This window comes from Leptosomus discolor, chromosome 16 (assembly GCF_034619465.1).
Source record: "Leptosomus discolor isolate bLepDis1 chromosome 16, bLepDis1.hap2, whole genome shotgun sequence".
NCBI classification, from domain to species: domain Eukaryota; kingdom Metazoa; phylum Chordata; class Aves; order Leptosomiformes; family Leptosomidae; genus Leptosomus; species Leptosomus discolor.
Window position 1 is genome coordinate 4,416,261 of NC_141406.1, and position 27,790 is coordinate 4,444,050.

Genomic DNA, 27,790 nt, shown 5'->3' on the forward strand with positions numbered 1-27,790 from the left:
TCAGTGATACCCATTGGTAAAAGCTGTTGCAATCAAAGGACCCTGTGAAGAAAGAGTTAAAACCCCACTCTGAAGCAAACAAAAGAAAAGTGAAGGAGAACTACTGTCACAACAAATGCAGCCATAGCCCAGCTGGTGGGAAAGCCGGTTTCAGTTGGAGGTGCCAGTCTAAAGAGCACATCGCCCTGCAGGACACTGTGTCAGGGCCAAGACAGGCTCTTGGAAAGTCTGGGCCAGATCAGGGAAAGGTCTGGGGATCAAGGACCTTCAGTGGTGGCCAGGGAGAGCCAGCGGGGCCCAGGGATGAGGGCTGCAAGTGAACGGCTGCATCCTGCACCATCCATCCGTCTGTAGTCTGGGGTTCAGCGGTGACATGGCAGATGCTGCGGCGGGTGGCATTTCTTAACCAGAAAGCAGGCTGTGGGCTGAGAGGGGGCCGCCCACCACTGCTCACCTCCACCACCACGTGGAGATGCAGCCCCTTCCCCTGGCCGTGCCACTCTGCACCTTCCTCTCCCTGTGCAGAGCCTGACAGGGAACACTCACCCCTAGGCTGTGGCCGAAGCCGGTGCTCGGGGCTGGACTGGCAGCGCTGATGTAACTGCTGACCCCTGAGTCCTGGTTGGCGGCTCCATAAAGCTCCGCCATCGGCCCAGGGCTGGTGGTGCCCAGAAATCCACCGGTGCGACTGGGGGTGGAACCTACAGGAGGCAGCAAAACTACATAGTGAAGATCCCAAAAATGCAACCCCGTCCCACCCCCCTCCCGCCGCCCATCGCAAACCTCGGTGACAGGACACCGCGCTGGGGAGGAAAGTGGCAGTTACCTGTCCCTCGCACCACGGCCGCCGCAGCCGCTGCTGCCGCCATTGGTCCATACGCAGTGAGGGGGATCGCTGGAAAAGAAGGAACAGGCATCTCAGGGGCACTGTGGCTACACGGGAAACTCCTCGACAGAAGCCTTCGTTTCCCGCTGCAAAATACCAGGCCCACACAGACATATCGGCTTAGTGCCTCACACAGGACATCCAAGGATGACAACAGGGAAGTGCACAGCCCCGCAGGCATCAGCATCCTTTTGCACAGCAAGTGTCCGGGGGAACTCACTAGCCGTGCTCTGCTAAGCCCACACCCTGGAGCAGCTGAGGGCACAACGTGGAAGAGCTGAACCAGAAGTGGGCAATTTCAGATGTATCCTGTCACTACTTAGCTTGCAAGATGCAGTTAATCCGAAGCTACAGTTCCAGATTTTGGCTGTAAATGTGCAGAAACACAGCAGCTCAGGAACAGCAGCTGACAGCTCAGCGTCCTGAGGCTCAGCCCCTCCTCTCTGTCCCTCAGTAGTATTCTTGATAACAGTTTAATAGCCTCTTTCTTCCTCCTTCTCTACTCTGCTCAAGACACATCATCCTCCCCACTCTTTTTGCTCCTGAACTGCTCAAACCTTTGCCGTTCATTGTAGTAGAGCAGGAAACATATACCTAGGGAGAAGGAACTAGAAATGGCTTAATTAAAACAGTAAGTCTTAATTTGTATGTAGCAGTTCTAATTCCCAACTCTACTGCCACAGGCATCCAGCCCTCAGGGCAGGAGGCATCTAGCCAGTGTGCTTCTCTTTGCCCTTAAAATGACTGGGTCAGCATTTCATGCTTGAATGTGAATTTCACTGTGATTCTGTTTAGAGCACCATAAAAAGAGGTCAGAACAAATCAATCGCGTTAAGGCTGAAACCCAGACTAGCTTATAAGGGAATATTTAGTAGCAGGCACCAGCCTGTTTCAAGCAGACGTCATATGAGGCTTATATCTGGGTTAGCTGCTCATTACAGGCCCTGGGCCAACGTGAGCATGTTGCTGCTTTGCATCACCCTCAAAGATGCTGTTCCAGAGAGGAAAGGCTGCTGGCAGCCCCCCTGCTGCCCCACCATTGCTTCAAGTCCTTAGCACACAGCCGAATGAGTGCGGTTTTCTGAGAAAGGAGGCCAGGTCTTCTCAAAAACTCCAGTTCTTTTTCCAGGAAAAACCCTCCTTGCCTTTGCAGTCTTATCTACTGAGACACCAGGTGTGTGTTGTGATGACAAAGCACCTGCACGTTAGCTCCCCGCGTGCTGGAGCAATCATCCCTGCTTGTGCCATCCCCTCATCTCAGTTCCACTTGCCAAGCCCCTAAAGTGCAGCCCATTTACGCGCACGCATCCACTTGAAGGCACAAGGGCCCTCGAGCACAGCAGAGCTCGCTGGGCCTTTGTAGGAACGGAGGGGGCCCTGCCCTTTGCGGGACCAACTCCAGCCTATACATGGGAATCGCAGCTCTTGGCCTAGCCAAGAGGCTGCACAGCGACTGTTTAACAGTAGGTAAGCGTAACGGGAAGGGAAGAATGCCACGATCCCCAGCTGGTACTTCAGCGAGACACTCGGGACTGTAAGCTAATGTGGCACCCAGCCAGGACAGCAGCACTAATAACTTCTTGTTGTACAGAGCCCTGGTGCACCCCAGCCGCCGGTGACAGCCAGGCCCCAGGCGATTCACCTCCACTAGGAAAAGGCACAGTGTAGTCCAGGGTGGACCTTGGAGGGAAAAGCACTTTTGCCGAGTCACCAGTATTCCTCTACAAATTTTATGGGTTTTGCTGAAAAAACACACATGTAAATAAACAACTGGACCCACATCTCCTTTGCTTAGCAAGGAAAACGCTGAGAGGGGAGGGGGTCGGGTGCTTATGCAGTTGCATACGTGGTGTCAGGGAAGGGTTTTATGAAGAGGGAGCTACGATCTGGTACCTCCCTCAGGGCAATTTGTTCATTGGTGGCTGCCAACCTCAGCATCCTAAGGAATGGAGAATCCCTGAGGATCGACACGGTTCTGTGCCACAGAAACCCCCTTTCAAGCCTGTTGGTAGTTGTAATTCCAGGAGAGCTTCTCAGGGGGCTTTTCTACATCCCCTTACAGAGAGATTTGAACCCTGAAACAGGCGGAGGCAAGGAAGCGCTGGAGAGGAGGAACACCACGGAAATGAGATGGCACATGGGGAGCAGGGTGCTACACAAAGCTGCTTTTCTACGACAAAAACCATGGACACAACAGAGCTGAGGAAAACATGGCCATGGAAGGGACAGCAGACAGAAGGAGCATCACCTAGAGAGAACACACTGCACACAACCCAGGGGCTGAGGATCCACAGGGTATTTGCACTGTGAGGACACTGAGCCAGGACTAGTCTCTGGAGAATGGTCCTCTGCCCCTGTTTCACTCCTCAGTTCCCCACGAGCACTGCAGGACTTTGTAGTGTCCCACCACGCTCGCTTCTGCCCGGGAAGTCCATGTGGGAGTAGCTGGGGAGCTGCACCACTCAGAGCAGGGAAAGCATTCCCTGCAGCCCCTCCTGCACAGGGAAATGGGATTAGAGCAATCAGGAGTGCCCCCACACCCTCTCCCTCCTCCCAGCACTCCAAATCTCATCCTTGCAGCATCTCAGGTTAAGGTTATTTGTAGACCTTTGAGAAGTCACCCTGCTCTCTGCAGTTTTCCGTATCTGGTTTACACCCAGCCTGGGGCGAGGAGCTAAAACCGAGGCAAGCAGCAGGAAACGCCATCTAAGGATTACATGCCTTCATTTGTATGACCCACACTGCCCTTCTCAGAGGCAATACACATGGCTCTGATTGCCTCTCCATCTCTCCAGCCCCAGCTTTGGATGGAGCTCATACAGATGGAAGAGGAAATGAGGAACGTTTCCAGTCTAACTGCGCCAGGCTGTGGAGCAGCGACACCACAGGAACAGCCCAAAGCCCCCTTCTCCCCTTCCAGCTTGTGAGTGTAGGAAATGAGCGGGACTGACCTGTGAGCTCAGGGAGGACGGGGGCACTCGGGAGAGGGGTCCGCTCTACACGGAACTCTAAAAACGAAATGCAAGACAGCTTAGGAACTCATCAAACGCCCCGAGGGAGAGCCCGCAGAGAGACAGCAGGCAGGGTCTGCTGGGGGAGCAGCCTGCAGCCAGACTGCGACCAGACCAGTGTCTTCTCTAATTTATAACTGGTGCTGAAAGGTGCTGGACTCCTGCCCTGGAGAGCGAAAGGATCCATTTATCCTCAGAATAAATCTGGCCAAAGCAGGGCAACTGCAAGCCTCGCCGTGCAGCCTCAGGTCAGCCCTGGAGCACCGCCTTGTGACCCATCCAATCTGACCTCTCGGCTTCCAGGCCAGTGGGTGCTCAGTATGTGCCACGCTCATCTGGGCAGGGGTTTACAATGAGGCACTTGAAGTCACTACAACTGAGACCCATAAATTGGATTCAGGGAGAGCTTCCAGACAGCTAGGAGGCAACAGCAACTTTCAGCCACAGTCAGCCTGGGCTCACCTCAGGCAAAGAGGAAACTTCCCATTCCCAGCCCCTAACATCAAGACTTCATATATAAATCATCACACTGAGGGATGGAGTAAGGAAGGGATGCTCAGAGTTGCCACTTCTCTAGAAAACAGCAAGATGGTCTTTTCCCAGAGTGTGCTCTGCCTCATTCCCCTGCCTCGCAGAGAACAGGAGGAAAAGGAGGCCCCAGAAAGCTCTGAGCAGCGGCAGCACAGCAGGTTCCAGCCATTGATTGCAGAATCCATGTTCTGAGCACATGGTGGGGTCGGGAGCTTGAAACCACCCAAGTCTGCAGGGGATCCGCGGCCCACTGCCCCAGCAGATGCTTTCTGGAGGCTGTGAGCGGTCCAGGTGCTGTTCAGGACACAACTGTAGCACCGCAGGTGCCTATGTTTCGGGTACCTAGGAATTCCCTGGCCCACGGAAAGCCACATTTTTAAAATTCTGTGCTACTTTCAGAGCAGTGGCAACTCTGGTAAGGACAGACAGACACACACAAAGGCAGCGAGACAGGCAGAGCTGCAGGGGCCCTTCTGTGTCACGGCAGCAGCCCTACAGAGGAGGCTAACATAAAGGGCGTCACAGCAGCCTTGGGCTTTTCCTGCCACTGGCGAGTGAGGATAATCCTAATGAAGGACAGGCTGTTCCCACCTATTCCAGGGCTTCTCCCCTCCCCCTTCCACATCCGTCTCCAATTTAAAGAAAGACCAAACAGGGGAAAGGGGCAGAGCCTGGGTCACGGATCATGCCGGGGACTCCCGTCACCTGAAGGCAGACCAAAAAACCGAGCAGGGAGCACCACTCACCAGGGAACTGGTAAGTGTAGCCAGGTGCAATGCCAGTGTAACTTCGACTCGCGTAGGTGGCAGCCTGGAAGCCTGGGTAACCTGGGGGAAGAGAAAAGGGCTCTGTTACTGCAAGCTTGCAGGGTCCGTGTCCTCAGTGCCTGGCTGCTCATGAGCAGAGTGACTACTAGTGTCAGAATGCACCAACAGGGCTAATAGCAGAAACCCCAAGAAATTGCTGGGCAGAGCGCATGTCGCACACGAGGCTGCAGAAGAGTTTTAGCAGGCCCGTTTAATTTTTTCCTGACTCCAAACATGTAAGGACAAGGAGGTTTCCTTCTCAGAAACTCACAGCTCTGCAGACTAAGGCTTTCTGATGCATCAGCTGGATTTACAAACAGGAGGAGATCAGGGAGGTGGGGGCATTTGAACGGCTGAATAGCTCTGAATCACTTTTGCACTAGGAGTGCTGGCGACTGCAGGCAGAGTGCTTCTTCCTGGCGCCGGGCGGGAGGACAACTCCTGCCGTTCCCCAGGAAGCTGACCACCTATACAGAACAAGGCTGTGAGAATGCAGGGCATTGACTCAGAGATGAATATTTGATTTGAGATCTCCCAAGACATGAGTACATGGATTTCCCAGTGACTCAGCTTGAGCCTTGCTGCTTTCAAATTCAGATGGCTTAGAAAAGGCAGAACCCAAAACCACAGGCTAGAGATTTATTTTCCTTCTATAAGTCAAGTGAAAACATCAGGGGAAAAATGCCCTTTTTGGGGTTTTGCTCAGTGACTAACTGCTACTCAGCAGGCTTAGCAAGGAGAGCCAGGCTGAGTACACCCTGCCCAGCAACACCAGTGATGATCCTGAGCAAACAGCGTGCTCTTGGGGCAGCTCAAGCCTGGCTAGAACGAACGTGGGGAGGGAGAGAAGCCAGGAAGAGCACCCGTGCTGGAAGGATCATGCTTGACTCTCAGATCCAGGCACAAGGGTTTGTAGACCTGGAATTGGAGGCTACAAAGACCTTTTTTAATCTTTTATCTGAACACATTTGCCCTAGAACCGCTGACAGACATGAAACCCAGCCTGCTTGTCACCAGCTTCTCCTTACAAGACAGTCCCACAATAAGTGTACAGTTTTCCTTGCAATACCAGATATTTGCTGTCCCCGAGAGGGAGGGAATAAAGTGAGACCAAGCTTAACTAGAACTTTAAGGGCATTTTTACAGTCTCTATATGGCAGTGAGGACATTCATATGGACCACTGTTTCAAGTGGAATCTCGGGGGCTCTTGAATGAACTAATTAATCAGGAAGTCTGTAAAGCGTGGGAGAAAGGTGCCTGGGCACAGATCACTCCACACTCGGTTCAGCTCTGTAGTTACGCCCTATTCCACAAGAGGCATTAAAGAATTCCAGTCTGTGTGCTATGGCACTGCCGGACCGTTAACTGGGGTACAGAGGGCCAGAGCTGCCCAGCACACGGCTGTGCCCGGCCAGCCCCGGCTGTCACAGGGCAGCAGTGACAAGTTTGCAGTTTTTCCAGGTGCCACCAGAGGGCAAGTTGTGATCGCAAACACGTCCCGGCACCCCCCCCCGCCAGCCTCCCCGGCCTTGCACCAGGGAGAGCTGCCCTTGGCCGCCCTGCCAGCTCTCAGAATAAAACCTCTAAGCTGCTGCCTGGCACGCCCGGGAGCTGGGGGGAGATCCGTCCTTGGGCTTACCCAGCATGCCGATCCCCAGCATGAAGGCGTCCATCCCGTAAGGCATGACTCGGGACCGCCCTCGTGCCGAGCCCGTTGGGGACATCACCTCCTTCGGCTGGGCTTTTTTACACTCCACCTGCCACGAGAAAGCAAGGATCAGGCTCTGGGCAGGGCTGCCTGCTGGGACAGCACTCCCCAGCCCTGGCCATGGCCGGCAGCCCGTTCCGCTGGCCTTCCCTGGCGTCCCTGCCTCTGGCCTGCACGCTGCCAGCCTTGCCCCTCGCTCTGCAGCCACCACAGGCAGTGGGGAGCTCAAACACTGCTTTCTCCTCCTGGTGCTCCCTTGATGCTCTGCCTGGCCCTGCACCAGGGCCTGAGAGCCTAATTTTCCTCATTTCTGAATAAAGCTAAAACCTGCCCCCTCCCAGGCCACCAAGAGGCTTCACGTAACTCCAAGTACTCCACAGTTCCTTGTTACAGTTGGCTCTTCTTGAAAGCTCAGTATTGTGCTGGTTCGCCTCCACACTGTGAGTTTCCTTCCCAGATTGGCTGCTGTGATTTTGGGGAAAAGACTCAAACCAATTCCTCACTGCAGAGAAAGTGCGTTGGGACCCAAGTGCCTCACACGCTGCCCCTGTGCCACTGCCCCGCTCTGTCCCGTACCTCTGTCCCTTCTCCCCCAGGTTCTGCCCCAGACACTCACCATTTTATTGTTGATCTCATGGAAGTGGATTTCACACACTTTTTCCACAATGTCTTCACTTTCAAATGTGACAAACCCAAACCCTGAAGAAAAGGCAAAACTCCTTGATCAGGTCAGACCTCTGTGCACTTTGCACCCACTACCACATCCTTTTATTGGCAGCAGAAGAGAAGGATGGTACAATCAGCCCTTTCTAAAATGGCTGTCACTTATCCTCCCTCTCCAGCAAATCCTGCTTTTACGCACAAGAAGAACAGGACCATCCCTTTATAAAGTCCCCTTTCCTCTTCATCCTGTACTTCCCACCCTCTCTGAACCCAACTGCTCTCAAAACCAAGTTGTTGTTTTCAAACTTTGCTATTTGCAAGGCAAACCACATGGCTGATAATGCTGGGGAGGATCCCGGCAGGCGCTCACACAAAGAGTCGGTGGAGAAATGAACAGCTGCTTGCCAGGACATCACCATCCTCGCTAAACGCACCCCACCAGCAATAGCACCCTGCACGTTTCCTCAGCAGTCATCTGTCATAAAGCCTTGTATAAGAAGGCAAATATCAGCAATGCAGTTGTACAGAGCAAGACAGACACACACAAGCAAAGCGATTTGCAAAGTTTCACCCAAGTAAGGTTAGTATCTGGGGTAAGACAGGACAGCGTGTTCCTGGCCCCTGGCCCACGCTCACACCTCCTTTCTCTCACCAACCCCTTTGCTGACAGTTTTGGCAAAGACCAGCCTGGGTGGGCAGACTAAACTCCTCTCAGCTGACTGCAGCCGCTTCCGGAAAACTGAGGCAGGTGGGAGGATGTCTTTAAGCCTGCCTTACAAGCAAGCTGGGATTAAGCAGAGCTTTCTGCTTTCCAGAACTGGCCAATTCCATGGTGCTTTAAAATAACTTTTAAAAACAGATGAGGATCTGCTGCCAAGAACCCCACTTTTTCTCTATACTGCCAGAAAAGTCTCTCCATAAACTCCTCCATCCGTCTGTGCCCAGGTAGTTTCATACCATTCACCTCAACACCCTTGAGCAGAGTTCCTCAGAAATTCAAGAGCAAAACCCTGATGCCGAAACCAGTCCTCAGCCCCATCAGACTCCCACCAGGCCTGCTGTGCCCTGGGCAGAGCCCCTCGCTGCCGACACAGTGGCTGGCAGCTCTCCCTGCTCTTTCCAAAATGCTCAACAACTCTTTAATTGGGCTAGTGACTGGGAGGCACCCATGGAAGGACAGTGGTTAACACTTCTTCCCTTTTAAGATAAAGCTGGAACAACATTCGAGGCCAGGCAATCAGAGTAGATTTAATGGCTTTAGAAAAAAGCAAAAATCTGAAGGGCACAGAATGTAGCGAGAGCAGAAGGGAGTGTTCCCTCACTGATCCAGCAGCAGAGATGCTTAGAAGTGCTTCGGACAACACGCAGACACGAGAGTGGCCCAGCACAGGGCTGTTACGGGCCCCAATTTGGAAGACACTGAAGCTAAGTTTGCAGGTTAAGTTGCTGCCAATAAACCTCCGAGCCGGTGCAATGCCAGCGTCGAACCCTGCCACGCCATCAGGTAGTCTGAAGACTCACTGGGAAAGCAGGAGGCAGGGACGCCCATGGGTGGGCTGGGTCCGGCCAGCACGACTATTACAGCCTTGCTCCCATCCTGTAACCAGATTCCACCAGCAAGACTCGGGTAAGAAAAGGTGACCTGGGAGCACAAGCGGGCTCCGGGCCGAGGAAGGGGTGAGCGGCAGGCACTCTTCAGGCGCTCGTGTCAGCTTTCCCGGAGCTCAGATTACTCGGGACAAGGTAAGACACACACTGCAGGCTGGAGCCACGGAGGTAAGCAGGCAGGGGCGGGGGCCGTCTCCTCTCACATATCTGCAACTCGGCGAGTTTACAGCACAGGAAACGCACTGGACAAAAGCTCTCTGTGCTGCAAGGGACGCTGGTAAAGGATGCAGATGCAAAAGGATGGGGCGACTGGAGGCAAGATAAAGAGCAGCTGCGACCCGCATCCCCTGCTGCTGGGATACCAGCCCCTCCCTAGGCAAAGCAGGAGGCAAACCCTCCGCAGTTCCCTCTGCTATGGGCAGGGGACCGCTCTCACCTCGGTGTCGGTTGGTTGTCTTGTCGAACATCAGCATCGCATCGTCCACCTGCAAAGAGAAGGGCGCCGATCAGATTATTGCTGTGGCACGAGCATCCTCCGACATGTTTGTGCAGAGCTTCCCAGGCCTCCCCAAACCTGAGGGGATCAAGATGAGACCTCCTATCCCCAAGAAGGAAACAGGGTGTGCGCACACACGCATCAGCCACTACACCAGGCCCTTCCCCAGGCCACAACCAGCACGGACCCCCACCAGCCCAGGGCAGGTGCTGCCGAGCTGAGCCCCCTCGGCCTGGCCCCTGGCAGCGAGCGACCCCAATTGTTTGCCTGTGGCTCCAGCCGAGGGGCAAGGAGCAGGGAAGGCATTGTTCCCAAATCCCGGCCTCAAAGGAGAGGAGAATTAAAGGGGGGGAGAGAAGCAACGCTGGAGAGGGGAGAGGAATAAGGGGCCTCCCAGCGACAGGGGAAGCGGAGGCCTCAGACAACAGAGCCTGCCTGGGAAAGCTGGGAAGCGCCCCCGCCCCCACCCCAGAGGAGCCTTTCCTCTAAGTGAGGTTTCCCACTGCTGGAGGCTGTAATTAGAGCAAATTTACTGCAAGGCCTGAGCAGGGCTGCCTTCCCGGGGGGAGGGGCGGCCTGATCCCATCCCCCAGCCGGCCTGGGGCTGCTCTCCTCCCCAGCGAGCACATCACCGCCTGGTGCCACTTTTCCCCCCCATCTTCCCCGCTGGGTGTTGCCTTGCAGAGACGCATCTGCACCGCTCCGCTGGTCAGGCCGAGCAGGGTTAAAAAATACACTTCAATCCCCTCCGTGTAAGCCCCAGTGTAAACCTGTCCCACTGACCCATCCCTCCTCTCTAATACCACTGCCTTAATCCGATTATGAAACTGGACGTGCAAGTGCGCAGGGGAGGCAGCAGCAGTCTCCGGCCAGCAGCTGCCTCGGCCGCCCTCCTCCTCCTCCTCCTCCTCCTCCTCCTCCATGCGAGACAGCCGCTCCCTGAGCAGCGAGCCCCGCACACCCCCAGCTCCGCAGCAGGATTACTCCCTTGCCTTGTCCCCGGGACGCATCTGCATTGCTGCCTTCTCCGGAACAGCCCACCCCACCGGCCGCCCCTACTACCCTGGTGCAGGCAGCCACTGGCAAGCCCCCTGCCCCAGTCAGGGAAGGGAGAGAGCTCCTAGCCTCAGCCCCCCTGGACAACACGGGACACCCGGCTCCACCTCAGTGGCACAAGGATGGAAGGAGCCCTTGCTAACATTTCCAGTGCCATCACGAGCAGACAGAGATCACCTTTGATGCCCTTGGGTTTGTCCAACACATCCACCCCGCAAAAGCCAGTGACAACAACCTGGATCCCGCTCCTGCGCTCCTCCCGTCCCGGCTCAGCCTCACTCAGCCAAGTCAACAAACACCTGAGAAACATGCCCAGCATCCAGTTGGAGCCATGGGGGATGTAAAACTTCACACAGACCCAAAGCAACTCCTCACCAGCTTCCCAAGACACAGCCAAGGAGCTGGGGGCTGAGAGCAGGTCGTCACACTGCCACTCCCCATGGCTGCTTGCTCCTGCCCCTGCACCATTTTCCTTCACAGTGCCAGCACAACTTCATGAGCTGGGGGAAACCTGACATGGCTTAAAAATATTTCAGGAGGTTTTACTATCTGGTTGTGTTCATCTTTTAAGGTAGATCCATTCCTCCATCCAGTGCACAAAAGGCTTGGCACACAAGTGTCTTCCTCCCCAGTAAACACTGGGAGAAAGCTGTGTCAACAGCGCTCTGTGGCGGTGCCACTCCCAAAGACTTCAACTCAGGTAGCTGGAGCCCATGAACCCATCAGGATGAGAGATGGGCATGAGACAGAAAAAACCCAGCAGGGACAAGCACAGCCCAGCTGCTGACTTACTCTGTCCGACCAGTTCCAGCAACCTCTTCTTCACAGAGCCTGTGAAGCAGGAGCAGCTACAAGTGGCAGAGCCCAGCACACATCCACACACAAAACCACCTCACAGCAATGTCCCGGGCAACAGCCATGGCACTCCTGTGGTGCTCGAGTACGCAGAGCTGGGAGACATGCAACCACTTCATCCCAACTGCACTCCGTACACCGAGAGGAGCTGCAGCCTTCCCCCGCCTGAGCCTTTTTCTAAGTGTCTGCTGGTGCTTCGAGATCAGGTGTCTATCCAGCACCCCAAAACATCTTGTGAAAACATATTTACAATAACATATATTCTCTGTTGTTTTCTGCCATGAGCTACATCTGAGATAGACAGACAGATATATATGCGTATATATACATAATATGTGAAATAGTCTTACTCGCTCACTCAGCTCTAGGGCCCAAACTCTGTGTACAGCTACAACTGGTGGGTTTTATTGCCAACAAAACCTATACATGAGCATCTTCTCATCTCCCTCCAAGGCAACAGGTGAGATGAGCTGGGTGGTCTCAGCACACAGACAGTGTGTGTGTGACAACCCAGAGGGGTGCCCAGGTAGCGGTGGAGCCTACAAGGGCCAGCAGGACAGGCTGCAGACCAGAGCACGCTGCAGCGCCAGGAGAAAGGCCTCACCTGCGTCCACAGGCAACAGCCATTTCCAGCACCCTGCCCAGGGGCTCCGGCCTCGCGCCAGCTGTGCCCCAGATCCCCCCTAGCTCTTGCCATCACCCCTGCAGCTCGGCGAAGGGATGGGGACCGGCTGCCTCAGCTCGCAGGGCTCCCCCGAGGCCCAGCACTACCCAAACACCCGGGCAGACCCTCGCACGAAGCGCCCACCCCACCGAAGGCCAGACCCCGGGCAGCCCCAGGCAGGGGGCAAGCCGGGCCTGCACCGGCCCCGCAGCCACAACCAGGTGTGAGTGACAGCCCCCGGCGGGCAGCTATTGTGGCGGCGAACCGACTACCCCCCCCCCCCCCCCCCCGCTCGCCGCCGCGCCGGGCCCTTCCCGGCCGGGCCGCGCCGGGCCCCAACAAAGGCGGCCGCCGGCGGGGCCGTCGCCACGGCAACGCGGCCGCCAATAGCAGCTGCCGCCCGGATTAGCGCCGCGCACAAAGCCGCCCCGCTGCGCCGGCCCCGCGCCCGCCCCGCCAGCGGCGGCGCCCTCACACCGGCCGCGGCCCGCGCTCGGCGGCGGGAGGGCACCCGCCGGGGCGGGCAAACCGCCGTCGCGCCAAAGAGCGGCACGGCCGGAGCGAGGTCTCACGGCCGGAGCCCTCCTGCACCGACTCCGTCCCCGTCCCGGCCCCGCTTCTGGCGGGACGGAGGGGCCGCCATCTTGCTGACCCCCCCCGAGGGAGGCAGCGGGCCCGGGCTGAGGCGGGCTGTGAGGGGCTGAGGGGACGCGGAGCCAGGGGTGTGGTGTTGCGAGGGATGGGGGAACAGGGATATCTGGGAGCAGGGGTGGAAAGGGGGTCTGGGCCCTCCAGTGGGACAGGAATGGAGGTGCCATCTCCAGCGCGTCCCTGATGGTTGGCAGAGACAAAACAGGTCAACTCCTGAGAACTGGACGTAGAAGTATGTGAAAAACAGCACTGAAGAGTTTCAGAAACACACCTAAGTTAATGTTTAGGAGGGCGTGGAAATAATCCATGAACATAACTGTAGTTTAACAAAGGATTTTTTGCTGGGTGAATTGTCTTTCTCCCCATTCTCTCCCCCCCCCCCCCCCCTTAAATAAATATTTGTTTCAATTCTTTAAACATAGTGAAAGAAGCAGATCACTTTAGTAGAAAACTGTTTAGCTTAGTGGTCAAGGCTCTCTCTCAGGGAACTTTTTAACTTGCTGGTCCAGGCTGCAGTCACCCAACATCTGCGGCTAGAAGTTCAAGGTTTGTTAATTTTGAGGAATGATGTCTCTCCCTGTGTTTAGCCACGAGGTCAAAAACATCAAGGAAAAAAAAGAGGGAGTCCCAAGAGCAGTGGCTTTTGCTCCCTAGGTGTATCCTTCCCAAGGAACCCTACCACAGGAGACTACTTCTTTGGCAAGTCACTTGGCAGTTCAGGGGTAGGTACCACATCCCTGAGCCTTAAACCCAAGCTGGCTAACATCACCTCTTCTCAATTCTGTCTCCAGGGGCCCTCTCTAACTTTGGGAAACCAAATGGGAGTGGAAGAAAGATAAAGGCTTTGGCTCAGTGGACGTAACACATTCAAAAAGTGAAAAAAGGTTTGTCCCTGGGAGAAAGCGCTTCTAATCCTCCAGATCTGCCACTGCTGAGACCTCCTGCAACAGGGCAGCACGCAGCACCTTCCTGAGAGGAGAACACAGGCTCTTCTCAGATCGGCACCTGGTTTTGATGAGAGAAGTGTGGTGGTGACAGGAAGGGAAAGTGACAGTCACAGGTTTCAGAGAGAGACTTCACCAAGGCAGCCTTCAGCCCAGCCAAAATATTCAGGTGCACAGATACGAGGCATTTCATACCAAAATGGAACACGGTACAATCCATCTGGCCTTGGCCAAAAGGCCTGATTTTTTCCAATGGCTTAGTCCTACTCTAGTGTCTTTCAATCTTCCTGGGACAGTCATAGGTGTCTGCAAAAGAGGAAGCCAATGACAGCCTCACGTAGATTTTAAAAGAATAAAATTTCCAACACAAGTTTGATGAGAAATGTTGGGTGCACTTCCACATGGGCAGATCTTGAAGAAAGCTGTAAATATTCAAGCAAATGCTTTGCAGAGACGGGCATCTTCCACCTGAACAGCAACTAAAGATGGCTCGGCTGGTCCTAGCAGGAACCATGGCAACATAGTCGCTGAAAAATCAGGCAGAAGAACAATAACTGCCGAGACAGCTTCGACATGCAAAATACAAACCAAACGATCTAGAAACTGCTCAGCCATCCTGTCAAGAGAGGGCATCAGCAACCCTGCAAGGTTCTCCCAGTTGCTTAAACAGGACAGGCTGATTCTGGGCAGGAGGACGCACCGACCCGGAGCCCAGCTCCAGGGAGCAGGCGTGCTGCGCCCACACGGCGCCAGGAAGACCCCTTCTTACGCTGCTCTGCAGAGCCTTTCTCAAAACTCTGGGAACGAGAGTTGGACAAGGGGCAGAGCCCGCTCAGTGCCACAGGTGAGCGGGACAGCCTGTCCAGGTGTTCCTGCCTGCTCTTGCACTGCACCGTGGGCACCTGGCAAATATCAGATGAATCACGGAAGACCTGAATGACCACTACTGCTACAGCATTTTTGGCTATCTGCCTACCAGATGCGGAGCACAGAGAACCCTTTGTTCCAGAGGCATTGTTACCACAAGCCAAACTGCCTACTGCCACAAGAGAGGTGATCAGATTCCCCTTCTCCTCCCCTCCCCATCTGTTCATTGCAACCGTGTTACGCGTGAGAATTTGCATAAATTGCCCTCTGATCTGTGGAAGAAAATCCAAAATCCAGTTTGGAAATACACAGCAGGTTGACAAGTAGCTTTGATCCCTGAAATTTCCAGAGAGCAGCAGATAAGGATTAATTAATTAACATTCTCCCAATCCAAAGTGAGGGAAATCATGCTCACTGTAAGCGCAGGAACAAGTCTTCCTTTAAAGAAATTCCCCATCAGTATCTAAAGGTTCTCCAATTAGTCAGCAGGGGAAACTCATTTCATATACCCAAGTCAACCCCACCATTTTTCCGGCAGGTGTACATGAATATGCATTTGTGACAGACACGCAAACCCTCATCAAATCCAGTGCCTCAGATACGGTGGTTTTCTCTTGGTCGGGACAGTGCTAGAGTCATTGCCCGAGTGAGATCTCAGAACCTGACCCAGGCAAACAGTCCAGAATTTGGACTGAGTATTAGATGGCAGCCTAAAGGTCAGAATCATCCTCAGACCTCAGCAGATCTTTTTTCTTGTTTGCTTCCAGGGTATTTTTAGAGAGCAGAGCAGATCTCTCTCTGGGCACGATCTGCCTCACAGAGTGGCTGAGCTTTCGTGACCGACTCATCCACATACGCAGATTACCTGCAGGCCCAGGGAGAGATGCAGACTCTTTTTAAGCACTTTTCAAGCACCCTTGGAGCCACAACTGATTAGTGAGTCATGCAAAGACGTCATTGTGAATATATTTCTTGCACTCCTGCTTCACAAAATGCAAAAGCACGCAAGAAAACCAGGAGTTCAAACGCCTAAATTGGCTCCAGGCCCCCATTTCTTCCAGTACCTCTGCATTCCTAGTTTCTGAAAGGATCAACTTCTCTCCTAGTGACAAACAAAAGTCTGGCTGCACCAAGTTAGAGCAGAGGTCCACCTTGGCCGACACCCCTCAAGATACCAACCAGCCATAGACACCTTCGGAAGAACATAAAGACGAGGCAAGGATATTACGATAGACCCCAGAATACTCCATCATCTTCCAAGCCATTTGTGATTTGTGGATTTCCTGAACTCAAAGGGGTATCTGTGTATTTAAAAGACCGTCCATGAATTTGTCTAGCCATTTTGGAGCCTATGCAAATTTTGGTAACATCATCCTGGGGCAAAGATTTCACAGCTTAGATAAGCTCCATGACAAAAAGACCTTATTTGTTCTGAGCCTCCTATCTTGCAATTTATTTGACTTTCTCTACCGCAAAATCACATCAGACAAACCCTTGAAAAAGAAAGACGAGCTGAGTTTTTTCAGTTATGGTTTGAAACAAATAATCTTGCTTACAAGATCAGAGACTCAATGGTCCAAAGAAATTACTGTGATGGACAACCCCTTTCCCCCCCAAAAAAATAATACAGAACAAGATGTTCCCACAGGTTGAAACAGAAAAGGAGGAAGCTGGGGACTCCAGCTCCTCTGAGGCATCCTCATACATGTTGAGCTAGACAGAGGACTAGCTATGCCTGAGGTGGTAGGTGCAAGATACCTTCCTCCTCACTTGTTTCAGGTTTCAGTGAGGGTGGTAGCCTGAATCTAGAGATGCTGTTGAAATACTTTCTTGTGCAGTCTAAAAGCTCTCCAACACCACCCAACTTAAGCCAAGACACTTGGCTACACATACTGTGAATGCGATTCCTTCCAGCGCTTCTGTCCTACAGTTGAAAAAAAAAAAAAAAATCTCCTTTAGAAATCATGTCCATGGCCTTCGCTTGCATCTTGGAGAGATTCAAGTTTTGGAGCCAGAAGTGTTTCCTAGAGATCCCGCTATGTTCAAAGCCTTAGCAGCTGCACCTGACAAACCATAGCCAGCTTGAGAGCACTTCTCAGTCTCTCTCACTGTACTAAAAAAAAAACCTTTGTATTTTTTTTCCTCAGGAAAATTGCAGCCCATACTTCTCATTCACAGTTTTGGAAGAAAAAAAATAAATAAAGCGATCCTTCTTTGAAGCAGAGAAACTCACTGTATTTGGGATCCTCTTTGAAGCTTCACCTTTTGTACCTGTTAAAACCAAGTATTTTGATACAAAGAACTGGGGTGCCAGCCTCTCCCTTTCTTCCTTTATTCCTAAGCAATACTCATGGATTTCCTCCTCAACATTTTTACTTTTCTTTTACCACTTCGATTTTACAAAGCTGAGAGAAGGTTTTGGACAAAGCGAGGAAAGGAAAGAAAACGAAACAAAACAAAAACAGGAGAGTAAGCGGAAATGCCAAAATGGAAAAATCAAGACTTGGGAATGGTGCTGTATGAAATGGGAAAGCATTTCATCTCCAGCCCAACCGAACTTCCATTTTTTCCTGCTAATGGACACATGAGGTGTGTTGCTTTTGACCCGAGACGCACCGCCACCAGCTACCTTGGTAGACTTGCGAACTGCCGTTCACGGATTTGGACCGGAGAGAACATTATGATAATCTAATTTGACCTCATCTGTACTGCAGGCCATAGCACCTCCTCTCATAATTCCCACAGCACGTGCACGCTTTCTGTCTGGACTAAAATGTGTTTTTCAAAAAGCATCTATCCTAATTTAAAGGCGTTAGGTGGTGGCAAATCTAACACACGCTTAGGCTTGTGGCCTGAGGGTTACCTAGAAGATAACCTTCATGCAAAACCCATTCAGCAGTCTGTACTCCCTTGTCCGCAGAAGCAGAAGATGATCTTTCCCTGAAGCTGAGATCCAAATCGCACTTGCCACTGGATTCTCAAAGATTGACTAAAAATCACCCCCAGGAACCTGGTACCTTGATCTTGAAGAATCAAGACAGGATGACTTGGTGCTCCCTGCTCTCTCCTCTCTAGATCCTAACCATTTCCCTGCCTCCCTGGACAGGCAGGAGGAAAGAGGAGTGATTTTTCTCCTGACAGATCCTAGAACGGGATCTGTGGGGCCACTCAGAAGAAGACGGACAAAGCCATTTCCTCAGAGGGTGAGTCCTCCAACAAAATGCTTTAAAAGGGCATCCTTAACAATTCCTTTTCACACAGTCCCAATCCAATTCCAAAAGCAGTACTGGCCAAAAATACTTTTTCAGACAGGCTTTCCAAGGTGAGGATAACATGACTGAAACTTCACCACCTCTCACTTAAAGATGCCATAAATTGAGGAGATGAGACCACAGAGCCAGGTGCCAAGAGTACCTCTAAAGACAGGATCCTAGGAGACCTCTGAAAGCTAGGAGGCCTCAGAGCATCATAAACAAACACCAAAAGAGCCCATGTACCAAAATCCTCTTCTCCATGAGTCACATCTGAAATTGAAGGCAAGAGGCTTTTCTTAGCCCTAGAAAACCCAGAGCAGCGCGTTCAGAGCTCAGAACCCCAGAGCTGATGGCCACGGAGGCTCTCCTCTGAAACACGCTTTCCCACTGATCCTGCGCATCAGCCAACTACGGAGCTACCAACTGGAAATAGTTCTCCTGGCCTTCGGTGAATTATTTGAGGCTTAGCCTGGAAGACGGTTACAGGCGAGGAGAGACGCTTTATGCAAGAGCTCTGAGGAGTCCCTCCTCCGCTGCAATGGGCAGATGAGTCAGAAAACTGCCCCAGAACCAGAGAGCCAATCTGACCAGCCTCGACCTCTCCCGGTGGAAACTCCCGAGAGCCAAGAGGGCAGCTGCATCGGCCTCATGCAGATTTTGAGCGCCGGATGTTGTCCGGGATGCTGCTTCTTCAGAAATTAATCGCACTGAGCTATGCAAAACTATCCCTTCTGCCCAGTCCCAAGAAAACAATCTGACACAACCAGTTCTTGCCAGTCTCCTGACGTCAGGACACCTTTCAGCACATGACCATCAAACAAGAGGAACATAACAGCACAACACCCCAAAAGAACTGGAAAGTACTTCTCAAACTGGACCAATTGTAACTGCTTGTAAAGAGAGTGCTACATGACATGCTTCCACTTCAAGCTGACAGAGGTACAGTTAGGGTTAAAAGGGGATTACGCCCAAGACATTTTGTTTTCCTGTCAAACGCATCCACCAGCAGCACAGAAGCACATGCAAGTCAAACCAACAACGTTCAGACCACACAGACATACAGACACCACCACCTTTACTGGTCACACCTTCAGTGACACTGTAAAAGCTCTTGGGGACACAATAGAGTTTGCTTATTTCTAATAGAAAATAAAACCACACAGAGATAACAACTAGCAAACATGGTGGTATCTGACCACTTTTGCTTTTGCAGTCATGATAGCACCCCAGGACATGCAGATTTGACTTCAGAAGCTGAACAAAGGTACTGAGCAAACACTTGTTCCAAACTCTCTGTCCAAAAGTTCCGAGGATACGGTAAAACTGGTTACAAAACTCTCCTTCTTTTCACCAATTAATGTGCCTTAACATAACATCACCTTTTTGCAGGATCTTTCAGAAGAAAATTAATACCAAAGCCTTCATCCCTCACACTCCACTGTTCTCGTGGTACTTTCCTCCACATCCATGATGCTATCAGCAACGTTCTGGCCAGATTACCGCCCTGCAATCTGCGTTCTACCCCACTAGCCAGGCAGGGAGGTCCCAACAGCTACAGAATCCAACATTTCCGGCCCCGAACAGCAAACCCATACGCAACATCACCGAACAACAGTGCAACAGGCAGTGCCCTGCCCCAGAGGTTACCACATTCAGCATCTGGGTACAATGATCCCCTTCAGTTCCCAATCCCATTAAAAACCTGGGATCCTTTGGTCTAATACTACTGAGATTGCTCCTGGGGACGCTCACAACCTCCTGACGCAGCCGAGAGGCCAAGACTGAGCCCCCTTCTCCAATTCAGTCCTGACACAATTTGCACACCTGGCTGTCATGGACCATGGCACAAGGGACTTCCATCCACAGAAGCCCACCCCTCCCTGAGCCACCAGCAGGCACCAACACAAGAGCCAGACCAACACAAGGGGCAGCCATAGTGCCAAATTTTCTTCAAACATCCAAAACTAACGTCATCACTTGCCCAAGACTCAGCAGGAGAAGCTTCAGGACCAAAAGGCTTATTCTTAATAAAGCATTACCACAATATCAATCACAAGGCTTCAAATTAGAAGCACACCAAAATCACAGGTTCGATGCTGCAGCCGCTCTGTTAGGAGCGTCTACAAACCTTCCTCCAGTGTCTGAACAAACTGCAAGTCTGCATGCCACAAGAGGCCTCTGGATAGGGAAAAACTGGAAAACCATTTCTCTTAGCCCGCGTCCTACCAACTCCAGGAACAAGCACAAACTCTTCATTTCAAATCATCACAGGGCAGGAGTCACTGGCTATAGCCCCTACAAAGACATTACAGCCACACAGTGTCTGTAACTGACCTTCAATCTACTTAACCGCGTGCAAAAGACTCGCAAGCTCCTAATCCCGCCTCCACAGAAGTTCAGAAAACTCTTTTTTGCCCCAGAAGCAACAGCTTTGATCCAGCACTACTCAAGAGACTTACCTTTCCAAACTGCTCGAAATATTGTTTCACATCCTCCACAGTTGTGTTCACGGACAGACCACCCACAAATATCTTCTTCGTTCGGGTCACCATCTGGAAAAGGGAAGGACAGGAATTCACCGAATAAACCCAGAGCAAGCGGGGAAGGAGACTCAAAAGGCCACTAACTCCCCTCCACTGCCGGGAAGCGCCTGACCCTTTGCTGCAGCTGAGCTTCCACCTTCTTGAAGCCCTCTGGCCAAACACGGCTGGCAGGTTATGTCCCACGCAAGACCCCAATTCATGCTGCCACCCTCGTGCCCAGCCACCACGTCCTCCTCAGACAGCACGTTACCAGCCTCTCCCCTCACTAACCTACTGCCGCTCCTTTGGCACCTTCACATGACCCTGAAGACACAGGGCACGACTGTCCCCTCCCCAGCCCTCCAGCTCTTCCCACAGCCTCCTCCAGGCTCCCCAAGAGATGCCTGCTCTGCTTCCCGGAGCAGAAAGACGGGTGGGAGGCCTGCCAGTGCAGGTAGGCTCCCCAGGCTTCGCCCTCTGAGCTCGCGAATTGCAAAGCATCCAGTCTTGCATGGAATAAGCCTCATTTCGCAACCCATTCCCCAGTCACCTAAACAGAGCCCAGTCAACTCCCAGTTAAATCTCTTTTGCCTTTGCACGAAGGCAAAGAGAAGATCCCTCTGCTACTTGTCATTCACGCAGCTGGGACAAGGAAGAAAACTAACCACCCTGAGAGGGGCCATTGCTGCCAGGCTGAGGCACACCGACGTCCTTTGAACCGGCTCTCCAGCTGCATCCTCCCCTTAGCTGCTTGGCTACACCCCTGCTCTCAGAGGAACACATGGTCCTAATTACCCCAAGGAGCATAGGGCTAATCCGCAGCAATTCCCTGGCTTGGAGAGCAGCCCGTTCTAACACTAAAGCACCTTCTGTCACCAAACTGCTTAATGGAATTAACCCAATTCCTACCATGTGCTTCCTGGCTCCAGTTACTCGGGATACCTGCTCACCAATTGTTCTCAGTGCCTGATCCCCCTTACTTCCCTCCTAGCACCAGTCTCCTCTTCCCTCTCTGCTTCTTGACACTGCTTCTCCCCCGCTCTTTATCCCATGACAGCACTTGGAATAGACACTCTAAACTTTAAAACTCCCATCCAAGAGCAAAGTTAAAGGGAGACCCAAAGTCTAAAGGCAGTCTCCAGCCTGTTGCTGGCTCCTCAGTTAAAAGTTTCTAGCTGCATGCCTGGAAAAAGTTCCTGCAACTGCACATTTCGATGCTAGAGGCTCTAGTAGGTAAGGTCCAGCACCAAACTCCTGCCTTTTCCAGTGCTGAAGCACACAAGGGCATTTCAAAAAAAGAAATCCTTCTCCCCCTCCCTGCCATACACCTATTCATACACACGCACACGTGCATACACACAACCCTCTTTCCACCTGTATCACATCACAGCATGGAGCTGTTCTGCACCTCCTAAGGCCTGAAACTTCCAGACACTGGCTGCAACCTCAGGACAACTACGTTCACCCTAGGCAGCATTTATTCACCAGCTCTAACCAGTGCATCCTAAAATACCACCGAGGGGCCTCCTGGCTCCTCCAGTGCCATGCAAACCCCCAGCGCCCGACAGGAGCGCACTGCAGCGCAGCACGTCACGCCGGCGGTGCAGCACAGCAGCTCCCGCTCCAGGTGAGGCCTGAGCAAACCCCAGGGAGCAACTCCGCTGCGTGCACTGCCAACCTGGCACAGAGAGACACGATTCACCACCACGAGTTTTGCCCTTTGGGGTACCAAGGGCTGCCCGCAGTGCTTACCTTGGGCTGTGCTCGGCGGGGGAACGCTACCTTCGGGTCAATCTGAAAGAGATGTGGGGAAGAACAGGTGAACACGCTTTTGCTGCCTATTTACAGGCGCAGGGCTTCCTCCGTACGCACGGCTGTCTCTGCCCACGCGGCACCTTGCTAAAAACCCAAAGAATCTACCTGAGGTGCATAAAATGAAGCTGGCTGCAGACATCTTTCCCTCTCGGTAAGGTGTAATCCAGGGAGACTACAAGTCCCAGCATGCAGTGGTCCATCTCCGGCTGAGCGCTGGCCAGACGCACCCGAGAGCCCATCACATGCTGGGATTAACAGGCTGGGCGGCACCCTCCCACTCGGCCTGCCCCTGGGTGCCCTGCATCACCGGCCTCATATTAAAAGTGCTTTCTTTCGCCTTTTTGCTCTCCCCCTCCACTCTACCTACAAACACAGAGCTCACCTGGGTAGTAACAGGACAGAAAAGAGGCAGCGCACAAAAAGCCGAACATTTCATCCCACAAAACACTGGGTGAAGAAATAAAAGAGCAGACAGGACGCCACAAATTAAACGGAGGAGTCCAAAGCCCCACAGGCTGCGGAGGCTGCGGCCACAGGGCAGCGTGCTGCCCCTCTCCCCAGGCTGCGCTGCACACAATGACGCGATGCCTCCCCTCTGCAGGCTGAGCCCTCCATTGTGCCTGTTCAGCTTCTCTGTAAACCTGCTGCCGGCCGGAGCTGCCGGTCCCCGCGCCGCCATCCAGGTGCCGCGTGTTCTGCTGGGCTCAGCACGGATGAGCGCGTGCCTGCATTGGCCTCACACCACCACAAAAGCTGGGACAACACTAGTGCAGCTGCAAGCCAAACACCCACCAAGACTCCTCTCCTCCTCAGCCACCACCTCTTTCTTTATAGCCTATTTTTACAGCAACTCCTGTAAAGTTACATCACATCGGGGATGATCCAGACCTACAAATCAGCTTACAAAGACCTGTGATAAAGGCAGGTCTGGCTCATCCCCACACTGGGACAGGCTGCAGCTGGGAGGGCAGCCGGGAGCATCGTCCCATCAGCCCAGCAGCTCGAACAGCCCAAAAGGAAGCTGTGTTTCTCCAGCTCCTCTCGCTGCTTTGTTCAGCTTTCCAGCCTGGCCGCCCTCCCGTCCCGCATCCTTTCACTTGTCACACAACCCCAGAGCTCGGCCTCCCTGTGCCCTTCCACCAGCTTCTTTCCCTGCCTTCCCCACCTCCATCCTGACTCACAGCCTACAACATAAATAAACTCAGCACGTAAGTAAACAGAGGCAAAAGTGAAGAGCACAAATAAACTCAAAAATAAACCTCCCTCCCCAAGCTCCAAGCGCTGGCAGATTAGCATAGCCTCCAGTGCCTCCCTGGGGCATCTGAACCGTCCCTCCTCTCCCCGAGCACACACACATACACCCCCACCCCGCTTCCTGGCTAGTGCAGACACCCACAGCGAATTCTGAGGACAGGGGACGGCAGGAGACCAGGAGGTTGATGGCAGATAATAAGCAAAAACAATAATCTACTGTCTTTTACTTCTCAGCCAGTGTCATTCAGCTCCTGCCAAGAAGATGCTTTCATACTCAGCAATGCTAAGCTCAGCCTCATTTTCTCATTACCCTGAGTGTGATCAACTGGGCAGAGATAACGTGTCCTCCTGGCTGGAGGGAGCAGGCAGTCATTTCACAAATTCTTCTGCACAACCAGCTATTGTTGCAGGTAGAGGGAGGCCGGGGCGACTGACTGCAGGGGCAGCCCTGGGAACACGCAAAGGGGAGCGAGTTCAGTGCCGGACTCAAGTTACTCAAACTGGACTGCTCCTCAGTGACTGGAGTCTTTCTAATTAAAGCAAAAGCACTGGTACCTTATTCCCTCATTTCTGGTGTTAAAACAAATAGCCCTGGAGGAGTCGTGTTTCAGTGTCACCCACTGACGTAATGGATCCTTTTTACAAACCTAGATAGAAATCTGCTAAGAGTAATAACTGCTCAGATTGTATCCAAAAAACCAAAACCCCGAGATCAGGCTGCGGTGAGCGGAAGACACTTAAGCACAAACTGCTTCCACTTCACCTCGCAAGGCTTCGGGGACGAGGAAACCCACTGATGTCACAGGTGTACCAGGGCTGGCCAGGCTCCTCAGTAACACCCTTCAGGCCACCTACAGCACCATTTAATAGCTCAGGTCACATAACTCCTGCGTTAACCCAGCTGGCATCGCTGCCTCAAAGCAGGGGGAGGGCAGCCAAGGACCCACGAGAGCTCAGGACTGAGTTTGTTCTTTCATCACACCTCCACGGCTACCTTCGCTCCATTGGTCTGTGCTGCCCAAGAGCCACAGATCGCTCCCTCCGCCACAAAGGACAAACACAGCAAAAACTCAGGAATGGCAACAAAGAAACAACAGGGCGACCCAGCACCGCCAGGCCCACTCTTCCCAGAGCACATAAAGCAGCAGCTCAAGGCAGCGGCCAGCTGCAGCTTCACAAAGTCACACAAATCTTTTACCTTGAGACTGCAAAGCCAATTCTCATATCAAGCATTTTCATAAATAACCTCGTATGCTGCTGCTATCTAGTTTATAAATAAAGAGGAGTCTGAAAAGCACAAGGTTTCCCCAGAGAATGAAGCCAACAGCCCTCGTTGGGGTAGGAAGAATCAGAAAACAATGAAGCAACAAGTTGGGCAGACACTGCCTATCAAGTGCTGCTTGCCAGAAGACACCAAGCCTCGAGAGAAGGCTGTCCTTTCAGGACACCAGGCCTTTTCCTGCAAAGTTTCATAAAACCCTAAATTAGGATCCAGATGAGTTTGTGTCACTTAACCCGTGACTCACAGCAGAGCCTTTCAGCTCAGCAGGGAAAAGGCGTATGGAAGCTCCATGCAGTACCACAAGACCAACCTCTCACTAAGCAAAACACCCCAAAACATCTGATCCAGCTGAAAACGGCACTAAATAAAGAATAAAAAGGAAGGAGGGAAGAGGATCAAAGTTCCTAACAAAGGAAGGGCCCTGGTGAAACTGCCTCCATTCTCTCTGCCGCGCCGGCGGGGCGAGCAGAGCAGATGCAGCCGGGAATTTCAATGGCTGGCCGGTCCCCACGCGCCCTGCACCACGAGGCCCTTCTGTTCTCCTGCAGCGCCCGCCCGTCCGCCCCGGCCCTGCCCGGCCCTCCCCGCCCTCGTGGGCCGCACGGTGGGCTGCAGAGCGGCTTCGCGCAGGCGGCAGCGGCGGTTCAAGGAGAAGAATGGAGACCATGGGTTTCAGCTCGCTCCTAGCCCCAAAACGCTTTCGAGACCAGTGCTACAACAGACATCCATCACTTGCCTTCCAAGAGGGGTCTACGCCAGCCCACAGACCCATGACAGGACTAGCTGAACAGACACCATGTTTACACAGGCTAGTAAAAAAAAGAAAGAGAAAAAAAGAAAGCCCTGGGCCCTCCTCAAAAGACTTTACCGTAACCCTCCCCCAGAGCAAAACTCACTTTACATCACTCCTGAAAGGAGGAGGGCCGGGAGTCCTGGGGACCCAGCCTCGGCCAGGAAGGCTGGGGTAGGTTTAACCGGGAGCTCCCGTGGGGAGGAAGGACCTGTGCACATCAAAGGGAGCGATCCAGGCAGTTAAACAGGAACAGACATAAATCTTGCTGCAACTCACGCCGTAAACCCTAAGAAAGGGGGTCTTGCTCTCCCGCCCTCTCCCTTCTGCCAAGATAAAGGCTAGGACGCCCGAGCCATGCGCTGGAAGAAATAAAGTTGCGCGTTTGGACTCCTCGGCAGCCTGTGCCCAGAGCCAGAAGGTCTCCCCTCACCATGCTCCCCCTCCCAGCCCCCGCAACTCCCCCATCCCTACCCTCACCTTCACCCCAGGGCAGCAATAAGGAAAAGGAATTCAGGGGAAGGCAAGTCACCAAAACTAAAGAGAAGGGACCTCCCACTCAGACACCTTACCCCCACCCCCCAAAACAGCCTGCACATCTCCCGAGCGCCACAGATCTGCAAGGCAGGGCTGGGCACGATACGACAGCGATCCAGGGAGCCACTGAAATCCTTCTGCTTCTAATCAGCCCCCGCTTACAGAGCACGGGCCAGAGCCACAGCCGCTCCGAGAGGCCGGTGGTGGCCTGCATGGGCAGGCGCTGGCCACACTTGGAGACAATAAAGTCTTGAACCTCCATAACCGTTACAAAAACTTCGCCCGGGGAAACCACGGGAAAGTCTCAGGGGCGCGCAGCACGAAGGCTCTCTGCCGAGGGGAGGGCTCAGGCCACCATGGCCGGGGGAAGCAGGGCCTGAGCGCTGGGGAACGGCACCCCTGGGGAGGGAGCGGTGCTCGGCAGCACACGGGGGGAAGAGGTGGCCTCCCTCTCACAAACATAGTCGCATCCGTTTCCCGGTGCAAATCCGCACCCCGAACGCACTCAGGTGTCCCAGCCCCGAGAGGGCCACAGTCACTCCTCAGAGGGGCCTTACGACTGGTAGGTGGGAGGAAAACCATCACCGGGATCTGCAGACCCACGCCAGGACATCGGCCCCGGGTCGACGGCGAGCCTAGCGCTCCGGCGGCAGCTAGGCTACCCGCCGGTGAGCGGGACAGAGAAGGGGCCAATCGATCAGTATCGGGAATCGATAGCTTACAACCTCTAACTGGAAATCAAACACTGCAATCGACCTGCTCCGAGCACAGCCGCTCTGCCGGCAAATGCACCCCTGAGATGAGAGAAGTCATCTCACCGTCTTGGAGTCCAGTTCATGTCTGGATTGGGCCAGGACCTTGTCGACGCCAGCCTGGTCCATGAACGTGACGAACCCGAAGCCCCTGAGCCCCGCAGCCCGGGCAGGAGAGGGGATGCGGAGAGAAGAGAGAAAGTTGGTTAAAGTGGCGGCCGGGCCGCGGCAGGGGCGAAGGGAGGCGCGGGCCCGGCCTCTCACCTGGATCTCTTTGTCAGCGGGTCCCGCATCACGAGGCACTCCTTCACCTCGCCGAACTGGCTGAAGTACTCCCGCAAGCCCTCTGCAAGCACAGCGCCCACCGTGGGTGTCCCAGCCCGGCCCGGCCCCGCCGCCCCCGCCGGGCTCGGCCCCGGCCCCGGCCCCGCCACCCCCGGCCCCGGCGGCAGGTGCGAGGCCGCCGCGGCGCTCACCTTGCGTGGTCTGCCAGCTCAGTCCCCCGATGAACATTTTGCTGCGGGAGGAAGGAGAGAGCCGTGAGCGGGGCCGCGCCGGGGGGCCGCGGCGCCCCGCGGGGGTGGCGGCGGCGGCGGCGGCGGGGCCGGGCGGGGAGGGGAGGGCGCGGATCGGCCATGTTGGCAGCGGCACCGCCGCCGCCGCCGCCGCCGCGCTTGCCCGGGCCGGGCGGCCGGGGCCGGGGGGAGGGGGCGGCCGCGGCCGGGGCCGGGGCCGGGAGGGCGGTGGGGACGGCCGATAGCGGCCGCCGCGGCGGTACCAAGGGTCGTGCGGAGAGTCCGGGGAGGCGAGGCCGGGCTGGCTGCCGTCTGTCTCCAT

General features: G+C 53.9%; 1 protein-coding gene across 5 annotated transcripts; it reads right to left on the reverse strand.

Annotated features, from left to right (window-relative positions):
* On the reverse strand, window positions 1-27,790 carry MSI1 (musashi RNA binding protein 1). Of its 5 annotated transcripts, none has more exons than XM_086474090.1 (14): window positions 27,732-27,790; window positions 27,430-27,470; window positions 27,218-27,299; window positions 27,020-27,104; window positions 22,276-22,317; window positions 20,461-20,553; window positions 9,651-9,699; window positions 7,560-7,642; window positions 6,875-6,992; window positions 5,175-5,255; window positions 3,838-3,894; window positions 827-895; window positions 547-701; window positions 1-42 (listed from the first exon to the last, which is right to left on the reverse strand). In XM_086474090.1, exons 1-14 carry the CDS (start codon window positions 27,788-27,790, stop codon window positions 1-3), a joined length of 1,056 nt encoding a protein of 351 aa, XP_086330216.1. The 5 variants fall into 5 exon arrangements, with proteins under 5 accessions (XP_086330216.1, XP_086330215.1, XP_086330214.1 ...); XM_086474089.1 differs by having other exon boundaries at window positions 547-719; XM_086474088.1 differs by having other exon boundaries at window positions 547-719; window positions 803-895.